At 42.8% G+C, this 11476-nt stretch overlaps 1 protein-coding gene across 1 annotated transcript in view; it reads right to left on the bottom strand.

Annotated features, from left to right (window-relative positions):
* Positions 1 to 3844: 3844 nt before the first annotated feature.
* Positions 3845 to 11476, bottom strand: part of POGLUT3 (protein O-glucosyltransferase 3) — a 28205-nt gene continuing 20573 nt past the window's right edge. Inside the window, exons 5-8 of the mRNA XM_077298340.1 lie at positions 10226 to 10422; positions 8749 to 8943; positions 6965 to 7069; positions 3845 to 4423 (exon numbers count right to left, since the gene is read on the bottom strand). Coding sequence (XP_077154455.1) covers positions 4295 to 4423; positions 6965 to 7069; positions 8749 to 8943; positions 10226 to 10422 — 626 coding nt within the window. The 3' untranslated portion in view covers positions 3845 to 4294. The remainder of the gene's footprint in view (positions 4424 to 6964; positions 7070 to 8748; positions 8944 to 10225; positions 10423 to 11476) is intronic.

Below are 11476 nucleotides of genomic sequence, written 5' to 3'. Positions count from 1 at the left end.
CTCCCCTCTATACAGTATGATGATCCCACTGCTCCCCTATACACAGTATGATGAGCCCACAGCTCTCCTATACACAGTCTTATGCCAAAAGAGCTCCACTATAGAAAGTATAATGCCCCCCAGGGCACCCCTATACACTGTATAATGGGCCACAGCTCCCTTATGCCCAGTATAATGCCTTCATAGCTCCCCTATACACAGTATTGTAGGCTCACAGCTCCCTTATACACAGTATGATGGGCCCACAGCTCCCATACGTACAGTATGATGTCCATTAGAGTTCCCCTATACATAGATTGATGTCCCCACTGCTCCCCCAAAACACAGTATAATAGTTAATAGTGTTCTGACACCGTGCGTCGCCTGCACTGAGAATCCCACTGCCAGGAGGAAATTAACTTTATACCTCATTGCAGCCTCAGGGGCGGCGCTGGAACGGTTTCAGTCATCACTCTGTGTATAGAAAGCAGCAGCTGTAACTGCGCCTCTTACCCTCCACCACCCAGTAGCTGCGCACTGGTGCTCCTATAAATAATAATGCTTCTTAAGTGTCCACTTGACATTTAATAATGCCCCCCATGTACAGTAATAATAATATTAATGTCAGCAGGCGGTCACGTAACGACACTTTCGGCTCTCTCAATTCTCTTCTATTGAAAGAAACCAAACCTTTCTAATTGACACAAACACATAGCAAACATGGGGTCGCATGACCGCCTGATGACGCCAGTAATATTGAGGGCTCATGCATCAGCTCCCTGTCATGATTTGGCAGTCTGCTTATTATTAAACTATTAAAGCACCACTCTATCAGGGTTTTTTTTTCACTGCTGGAGGTGCCCCGGTCATATACTCATCCTCCGCCGTATTCACCGCTTTTTGGTATCACTCCATTCCCGTGGCTCCATCTTGTGAGTGCAGCTTCTGATTGGCCAGAAGTTAGAAGCTACGTCACAAGCTCTACATGTAAGTCTATGAGAGCCAGGAAGAGGCTAGAAAGAGGCCACAACGAGGCTCTCATAGACTCACATTGATTAGTGACCTCCATACTGCTCCATGACACACTGGGGCAGCGGACAGGTCACAAACTGCAAGAGATGGAGCCCAGCGGTGCGGTGGCTAAAACAGGTAAAAATGCCAGAAGGTGAATATAAGACAGTCAGTCTTTGATTTAAAGCGCCACTCCAGCCATGAAATAAAAAAAAAATGCTGGAGTGGTGCTTTAAATGTGATGCAGCTCATGGATTACCCAGCTGGTAAGTATAAAAAGCTCCCTATCTCCCCATTTCAGACAACTATTACATGTGATGGAATGCATATACAGTAATCTCATAACAAAACCGTATAGTAATCAGCCCCTGAATGCCGTCGCCACTCCCCCACCTCAGCCCCCACAATACCCTTGTCGTCTCACATTCACCAGCCAGTGCCATGTCCCCCACCTCAACCCCAGCCCTCAAAACAACCCCATGCTCTTACATTCACCTCCCAGTGCCCTGTCCCCCTCCCCCACCTCAGCCCCTGCAATGCCCCCATCCTCTCACATTCACCCCCAGTGCCCTGTCTCCCTCCCCACAATACCTCCATCCTCTCACATTTACTCCCCAGTGACTATGACATGCCTATCGATCTAATACATTTTATCCCCACTTACGGATGAAGTTTGCAGCAGGACCAGGAAGTATCTGAGTGAAATTCAGGTGGGCACTAGGAGCCAGCGTGCCTGTCCTGAGCCAATCCAGCTTGCAGAGGTCAGTCAGCACAATACAGTGCAGGAGAGAGATTCTGCAACTGGCCACTGTCCGACCAGTGTGCAGTGCTACCAGTGTGCAGTGCTACCAGTGTGCAGAGTCTCCGTCAGGCAGGGGAGAAGGTATTTATTGCTCTCCTCCTGTGCTGTATTGTGCCTCATCACTGAAGTGGCAGTGCCATCTTCCAGTGGACCCCTTCTGTGTCACGACTATGGCAGCCTCAAGATGACAACATGACCCCATTCGCCGGCATAACACTACGATGTACGGGCTGCAGAGCGATCTTTGCCCCTAGTAGTGCACTAGTAGGTGGTGGAATGGGGGTGCTATGGGGGGGCCCTGGCAGGTTAGTGGCATACTGGGCAGTAGCGCTCTACTTGTCCCGACTAATCGGCTTTCTCTTCTGTGGTGCAGAAGATTCCATATGTGCCCAAATAAACTCACACCACCATGTTGCTACTCATGGGCCACGGTTCTTGTCTTCGTCACAAGGCCTACTCTGGTGAACCTCAGATGAGAAAGGACTCTGGGTAACAAGGACGGGAGCAGTGATTATTGCGCCTCAGAATCTTAACCAACAATCTATAATTACTGTAATTGTATGTTATGCAACCAATCTTATGTAATAAATACATCTCGGGCCGCCAAGGGCTGAAACTGAGTCACAAGACATATTTTTTTTTACTTTATCAAGGTGTGTCGCTCTTAGTGATAGAGGTGTGAGAATAGAATGTGCTACACAAACATTGTGTCCTGCAGGAGAACATCAAATGTGGCCTCATGGCCCTGACATTCTGTCACCGGCAAATATCATGCCCTAAAATGACTCCACAAAGAAAGGACTACCTATAGATTTCTATTAGACTCTTTGTTGCATAGGCCTCATTTAAAATGGAGCTCGCCTCCCCAGAAGTAGTAAAGGGGTTGGGCACTTTATCTTTATTGTAAATAAAGGACATATTCATGTGTGGCATTTACTAATATATAAAGTATTACAGGTTCTCCTTCTTCCTCACAGACTGACCACATTATGGAGGAACATCTGACCAGACCTGTCCATCAGCCTCCTTCAATGGAAGCACTGTACGTGGAAATGCCGCTTTTCAATTGGAAGAGAGTTATGGACAGGTCTGGTCACATGTTCCTCCACCAGCAGCCATTTTGTGGGCAAGAGAACTGTGCGGTCTATTAAAAAAGATGAACTTATGAGTGGGGTGAACCTATAATAGTCATATACATATAACACATTTGAAAAACCCCTTTAAAGGGTTTGTCCTACTTTGGAGTACAAATCTGCAGTCAGTTCATTTGTATTGAGTGAGACACATCTAGTCGGCATGTGACCGCATGTATGTAAATTGCATCCTTGCTGGGGTCATGTGCCCGCCCGCTCCCAGGGAATCCTGACAGTGTGCACCCTGCACGCTGTGAGGATTCACAAGTCTGCAGTTTGATAGATTGAGTGCAGACTTGTACCCTAAGGCCTAAGTCTCTGTGGCAGAAATCCTAGACTGAGACCTCATTCAGACGTCCATTGTCCTTGCATATATTCTGTCCCAAGTTTTTTGCTTAGAAAACATGTACTCATTATAGTCTATGGGGCTGTTCATGTGTCTGTTTTTGATTTGAAAAATATAAAAAATATTTTCTTGCATCTGACACCCAAGTCAGATGCAAGAAAAAAATACGAACAATTTTATTGAGGGTTGGGTACATCCACTGATTGAACACTTGACGTTTCAGCCTCACAATTAGGCCTTCATCAGAAATTATCTTGGGTTCTTGAAGACCACGGACAAAGATCAGGTACACCTGAGCGGTGGATTACTGGTAAGACCAGTTAAGGCGCTGGGGATACGCACTACCGTGCCTCCTGGACTTCCACCGACCTGCCAGAAATGGGCGTGCCTTAAAAAAAATATATGAAAAAAACTGATAAAAGTTTAGTTATTCTTTAATGGAATCTGCAGCGTTTGCTGTATGAAGTCTGAAAGACATATTTGGATAAAATTGCTAACTTTCTGCAGGGATAATGTTATGGAGTACAGCAAATCCATCCGGTGAAACAACTGAGCGATAATGATAAAATAAAGAACATATAAAATCATATTTTATTAAAAATTCATTACAAAACTGTAAATATAAATTTGTACATTTGCAGCATTGACGATACACAAAGTCACTATATCTTCATGATTACTTTGTGATGCATTTTTCCTTCCCTTTTAAACACGGAGTGTTTTACAAGATGTCGTGATGAGGATCGGCAGTAAAACGTAGTCCGCGGTCCTATCAAACATGGCAGGAGCAGCTACGTATGTGTACCTGTATGCATCCCGCTGGATCAGGCTTCTGCAGGGCATTATAGCCCCTTTTCTGGAATATTAGACACGTCTGTAGGTATACGAGACTGGACCTCAGATAAAATAACAAAGGAACGATTGTGCTTGGCTGAAGGCAGCTGCTCTCCGAGAGCCCATAATGCCCATCACTGGCCATGCTAGTACAGTATCACTTTATCATCATTCAGTGCACGCCATAGACTATAACTCATCTTTACTCTCAGTTTTCCTTCTGTGACAATTACAGGTGGTGGAGTTATCGTCTGGCTGAGGAACATGTTCCATCTTATCACGGATTTCAGGGTGGCCTATTTGGCGCTTAGCATATGTCTAAAGAAAATCAGATCTACAGTCAGTACATAAGCAAGACAAACAAAAAAAAATCATCAAAATCAACCAAAAATAAAAAAAAATAATAAATAAAAAGAATGCAGTAGAATGCAAATACCCCAAAACCTCTTGCAATTTTTTCAAGGTACCCCCAACGATCCCGAGAAACAGGTGGAATAAGACTTTCAGATTGGGAGTCAAGTAGAAAGATACGGTTCCACCACCAAAGTCCCACAATGATCTCCTGACCTTTTCTTCCGGCAGGGAACATCATGTTACCACTGCAGAAAATCAACGGCCATTGATTATCTGTAGCATTCACGTCTGAACAATTGCTTTTCTGCCAGAATGGTACTGGGTTAGGACTGGTTGGCTACAGAGGGCACATGATTTTCTCCGCCAGTAGAAGAAGCATGAAGACAGATGCAGTAGTGTGGTGGAACGGCGGCAGTCCGATAATTAAATAGGTTGTCCACTACTTTAGCACTGATAATCTATCCTTAGGATAGGTCATCAATGTCTGATCGGGTGGGGTCCAACACCCAGCACCCCCCTTGATCAGCTGTGATTGGTGTCGGCAGCGCCTGCCACCAGCCGGAAATACTCACTTGAGGAGCTGCTCCGTCTTCTGATAGTGTCCAGTACTTGGTACTCCCCATCAGCCTCCTATTGATTTGAATAGGATGTGGATGTGTAGTACACAGCCCCGGCTACTATCAGAAGACGGAGCAGTTTCCCAAGTGAGTACTTGTGGCGGTCGCCAACACCTACAGCAGCTGATCAGTGGGGGTGCTGGGTGTCAGACCTCAACCGTCAGTCATTGAGTGTCACGGCCTGGTAGCAGGATATCCTAGAAGCTCCTTCCCTATCTGTCAAGCTAGTGTGTGCCCTAGTCTATTCTGCTCTTCGGATTACTTCTGATGGTGAAGATGCCAGGGCCACATGCCTTGCTGTGTTCCTATATAAGCCCTAATCTGTCCCCACCCCTGCCCAGAGAAGTGGGGAGTAGTAGTGTATAAGAATACACCACACAGACAAACAAGGGAAGACAGACAGGGATAAATGAAAATACCAATCATACAAATAAAAGAGAAATGAACGGAGGTATCAATTATGCGCTACTGAGATGGAATATCCTTAGAATAAAAACATTTATTAGAACAAAAAAGTCAACGCGTTTCGAGGTCACGCAGGACCTCTTCATCAGAACAAAAACACCTCTTCTTCTCTTTTATTCCTGTGGTCGTCCTCTTGACCGGTATCTTTGCAGCAGCTGTTACATGCCGTTTGTGTTGCCAATCAGCAACTCAGCAAGGTGAGTGTATCTCCCCTTTTTCCTGACACCCCATTGTCATTAGATAAGACCCTATTGTGCTTTTTCTTTCCCAGTTTCTCAGTTTCTCCCAGTAAATCATACAAATATGCATTCAAAAACAACAGAGTGGAACACCGGGAAGTAAAGGGAGGAAAAAACGAAGGTAAATAGGATATGCTCACAGACAAATCACCAAGCAACAGTCTTCTGAACAACATTTCAAACACCTCAAACAACCAACACCTCCTACTCCAGAACCAGGCAGTATAAAACTAACACTGGCAATCCCTGAATGCCAGAGGCGAGTATATATAGCAGAGGGGAGTGGCCAACACTGAACAGCTCAGACCATCAAAACAGGAAAGCTTCCAACTGAACAGATTAACCCTTGCACTGCTAGCAAAGAAAAACCCGCACTATTTAATATAAAGGTGAAGTGATTCTAACCAGTGCAGGAGCACGTGAAATCGAACACTGCAGTCTTCTAGCCCTTCTCTGTCGCGGTATCCCAGTGACATTAATCCATGGATTGGTCATCAATGCTAAAGCAGTGGACAACTTCTTTAACCTCTTTTAGCGACTGTCAATACGCATTAAAACGACAGCCGTTAAGGGGCCTTATTCCCTCATTGCTGTTTTAAAGTGGCGATCGGGAATAAGAGTATAGCGCCCACCACAGCATTGGAAATTCTCTGGGATTTCAGCTACCAGGGGTAGCTGAGATCATGGACAACATGGTCAGGGCCGTTTTTTCCGGTCTTCGATCACGTGATCACCGTTATTCAATGAATGGTATAACTATCTTATTTAAGGGCATAAAAATGTAAAGTTTCAAAATTGTGAAAATTTTCACTTTTTTGTGAAATTTTTGATATTGTCATAAATATATTCAAATCATATCGACCAAAATTTACCACTTACAAGAAGTACAATATGTCACGAAAAATCAGTCTCAGAATCACTGGGATCCGTTGAAGCGTTCCAGAGTTATTACCGCATAAAGTGACACTAATAAGATTTAAAAATTTTGGCCTGGTCATTAAGGTCAAAATTAGTTCCATCACTAAGGGGTTAAGTAGATGTTTGTTTTTTTTATACTGTATATCATTATGAGACCAGACAATCCCTTTCCAGATATATTTGTATTGATTATTTGCTGTGGGGATTTTAGATATAAATATATAGACCACATTCTTTAAGATGTTGTTTCTTTTCACACTTCTTACCTGGAATACTTTATAATAGTAGCAGTATAGTCTGTGAGGTTGCAGCAGGTCCCTGGCGAGAGACTGACCTTCCTTGGCTATCTTCTTCATCTCGTCATCATTTTCCTTGAAAATTAATTAGTTTTTAGCTACTAAAATCAAGATCTGTACATGATATATAATCATAGGCCAATAGACAGTATTTTACAGGCTGAAAGGTAACATCAATCAGCACAAAATGACTGTTCAAACCAAGCCCAGGTGCTCGCTGAAACCTTGGTGTTGGCAAACGGTTCTGCACTTTCCAAAGGTAGATGGAAAACAAGTAGGTAGGACGTTGCACTGAACTACTCGGCCACACCGAGAGTCACCGAGAGCCTGTGCTTGGTTTGATAAGTCAGTTTGTGCTGGCAGATTCCCTTTAAAGTGGGCGTTCAAATTATACCCAACCCACCGAATCCACATAATGGAACAGCATACAGCTCTGGCAAAAATTAAGAGACCACTGCAAAATGTTCTGTTTGTCTGATTTTTCTCTTTATAGGTATATTTTTGAGTAAAATGTAAATTTTTTTTTTATTCTATAAACTTCTGACAACATGTCTCCGAATTTCCAAGCAATAAATTTTGTATTTTTTTTCCGAAAAGGAGAAATGGACAAAAGTAAAAAAAAAGAACAGTGCTTTCAGACCTCAAATAACGCAAAGAAAACAAGTTCATAATCATTTAGAAACAACAATACTAATGTTTTAACTCAGGAAGAGTCCGGAAATCAATATTCTGTGGAATAACCATGATTTTTAATCACAGCCTTCATGCGTCTTGGCACGCTTTCCACCAGTCTTTCACACTGTTTCTATTCCAAAAATGTAAGCAGTTCTTCTTTGTTTGATGGTTTGTGACTATCCATCATCCTCTTGATTACATTCCAGAGGTTTTCACTGGGGTTCAGGTCTAGAGATTGGGCTGCCCATGACAGGGATTTGATGTGGTGGGCTCTTAATTTTTGCCAGAGCTGTATATGTGCATGGAAAAAAAAGGGTTGGGCAGATCCAATTTCTCTTTAGCAATGTGATCTAAAGGCTATGGTTTTCTCCTTGTGGAGAGTGGCATGCCAGTATGAGGAGACTTAAATGCCTTGCATGCCCCTCTGGGACATTAAATATGCAAATTGTCTCTTCAGAGAGGAAAAGGACTTGAACTCTAGTATTGGATGTAGTCATTATCGACCCTTTAACGAGCCTTGAAATATGACTTAGTATAAGGTGGCCCTAGAGTTCTCTGAAGCGACAATTTGCATCTTTGGCAATGAGCGTGCATGTTCATGGGGTGTTTAGGGGAAATCTATGGGGGCCACGTGAGCATTTGGTTTTTGATGTTCTCCTCATGTCTAAGGATGAAGAACAGATGTTATTCATGGGAAGTTTTGTGGGGAGTTTTTTGCTTTGCTCCTTGTCGCCCCCGCCTGTGAATGATTGGGGGATGGAAAGTGACAACTGCTCAAAGCTTATTTTTGGCTATTCTACATTTCCAAAATTCTTGGCCTCGGATCTGACCTTAACCTTATCCAGCACGACCTACCATACAATGTGGCCTCCTATAGCAAAAACCATGGTCCTGATCCTGAATGTATATGCCCTCCAATTGAAAGCTTTTAACTGGTTTCTACTGGTTGTGAACTAATGGCAAGTGATAGATGTGATATTACAGGGAAAACAGGAGACCTGATTAGACCTACAGGGAGATGAAATAAGCAGGCGCTAAGGGCACGACAAAAAAGTAAAGAAGAAACTTTTCCTCCTTACCTTCGCCCACTTTATCTTGTCTAACAAATCCCCCAAGTGTCGTTTTATGGGGATGTAATGTTTCCCTGGTTTTAGGTTACTGTAGAAGTGCTCGTAATATTGGGACTCCTGCTTCAGGACCAGGCTGTCCCCCAACATGAGATACGGAAACCTGTAGGCAGCCACCGTCCCGTCCACGTTCACCTGGTATTTGTACTGAGAAGCCAAAAAAAACTACATTGCTATCAAAACTCTTAATAAAAGGGGATAAAACAGAAAATATCAAACTTTTTTTTTTTCGTTTTACTTTTTCTTAACAAGAGGCCTCTTTTCGCCATGGGCTGTATTTGGCTCTGCTCCACCGAATTATTCACTTGGCTGCTCCACCAGACACAGCCCATAAACGGCTCGGACTTTGGGGAGGACGAAACTGAAGCAATCAAAGGAGTAAAAATAAAATAGAATATTTGCAATAATATAAGCGTAAACTTCTAATAAATCTCATAGATTGTAGCTTGCGAGCGCGGCCCTCACTCCTCGTTTATTTTATGTGTTTTTCTGTATTGTCTGTACAAGTCTCCTCTAGAATGTACAGTGCTGCGGAATGTTGGCGCTACAGAAATAAAAATGATTATTATTAATAAAATGTCTGAATCCATAACTATGCACAAACACAGACATACAATGCTGCAGAGCATGAATGATTTCAAGAACATTAGTGTTTATAAATATATGATATCTTAATGTATTTTGAGCTTCCTCTATGTGATTAATTGTATTAAAAATCGATTAATTATAGGTCGTTGATTTAATTATATTCAGGATGACTCAGGCTTCTGTCGTACACACCAAGCACTAGGTGTTATTTATTATTTGTTAAAACTCTTTGCATAAGAAACGGGGTTTAAAGGGATGGGCATAGTTTGAGATGATCCAACATGCGGCAAAATTATGGCACAGAAAAATTGAAAAATTGCTTAGGGTGAGTTCACACACACTGTAGATTTTGATGCAGAAATTTCTGCAACTGAAAAATCAGTTCATTCATCTGCAGAAAATATTTTAAGCAAGTGCATCATTTGTTAACATAGCCATAAAGTAAGCCAACTAGTAAGGTGTTATCCGCCATGCTCGGGTGCTATCCTAGTGTCTTTGGCGTGCTCGAATAATATGTCCGAGTCCCTGCGGCTGCTCGACAACCCCAACACATGCAGGGATTGCCTAACAAACAGGCATACTAACATATGCTTACTATAAGAATTCATGGGACAATGGCTGCTTAAACTCAATTTCACCAAGCCTGATTGACAGCTCCTCAGTGTCCCTCCTCCCTACTAAAAAAAAAAACAACTTCACCCATCAGGCGGGGTGGTTGGTGACTGATTACATTTGGACTCATGAGATCTCTCACTTTAAGAAAAAAACAAAAATATTAACCAGACTTAATAAATTCTGTGAACTCTAGATGTGGAACGTCACTTGGAAAATTAAAATTTACCTTAAAGAAATCGAAGAATCCAACGAGTGGTGCTTTTCCCAGCTGTTTTTCCATTTCTCGGAAGAAAAAGTAACCAGTGATACCCGCATCTAGCAACTCGGGATTCTTTTTAGACATCTGCACTAGCTGCAGACGCTCCTCTCGGCTGTCTCGCCCCCTGAAAAAGGCCTGTTCAGTTTTATTGTCCCACGAAGGACCTGAAAAAGAACAAAAATTGAGGTTTTAATGTACACATTAATGATAACGCTGCTTCACAAAGGGGTTCTCTGCTTTGAATCATCCCTACTTCTTAGGGTCCCTGACATTGATCCCAAAGTATCTTTCAGCGTGGACCCCAGAGATCAGCTGTGATCTGAGGACAAACCTCACAATGAGGGTGCAGTTTCCCTTCTATTAGTAGTGCAGGTTTTCTTTGCTCTGTTATTGCAAGAGTTAAATCAGTTCTGTCTATCTCCTGGAGCTCTCCATCATGAATTGTCTCAGCTGTTCTGTGTTGGCCACTCCCCTCTAGTATATATGCTCACAACTTGCAGTAGGGATTTGCTGGTGACAGTTACAACTTCCTGGTTTGGTGGTGAAGGAGAGTTCTGAATTAGTAGCAGTCGGTTGATGTAGTTTACAGGATATCTGTGTGCATTTGGTATTGTCTATCCTAATCCTCTCCCATTTAGTTTACCCCTCCTACTGTTCCCTTGATTTCCACTCAGTTGTTTGGTGAGTGCATTTGTATGATTGTAGTTTTATCCCTGTCTGTTTCCCCTGTCTGTCAGGTTTGTGTTATCCTTTACACTTCTGTTCCATATCTCCCTGGTTGGGGGAAGAAACAGATCAGGATATAGGACCATAGCAAAACACGAGACACCAGCATCTCCTCCATCAGGGGTAATCTGGGGTACAGGTATAGCCCAAAGTCCTCCTAGCTTGAGGGACAAGAATTGTCTTGGGAAATCCAGCTACAGTATCCTGAAACATGACTAGCTCAACTGTGAATGCAGCTCTGGAGAAAGATACAGGATGTTAGTGTACATCAATACAAATTAAATCAGATTTGTTGCCAGACTTCACAATACAATACAAACTGAAAACTATAATGACCATGATACATTTACTTTGGAAATCCATGGGAGAATGGTTGAATCATGCTAATAATAAAATTAGAAATTATGATTCCAGCTGAAAGCTCATGAGTCCAGGTATCTTCAGTGTCCGTCCATCCAGCCTAACTGAAAGCAGCTGGTACTGAACGGTATG

The sequence above is a fragment of the Ranitomeya variabilis genome, chromosome 3, assembly GCF_051348905.1.
Source record: "Ranitomeya variabilis isolate aRanVar5 chromosome 3, aRanVar5.hap1, whole genome shotgun sequence".
Lineage (NCBI taxonomy): Eukaryota > Metazoa > Chordata > Amphibia > Anura > Dendrobatidae > Ranitomeya > Ranitomeya variabilis.
Note: the sequence above shows the minus strand (reverse complement) of the source record. Positions and strands in the feature narration are given on the sequence as shown.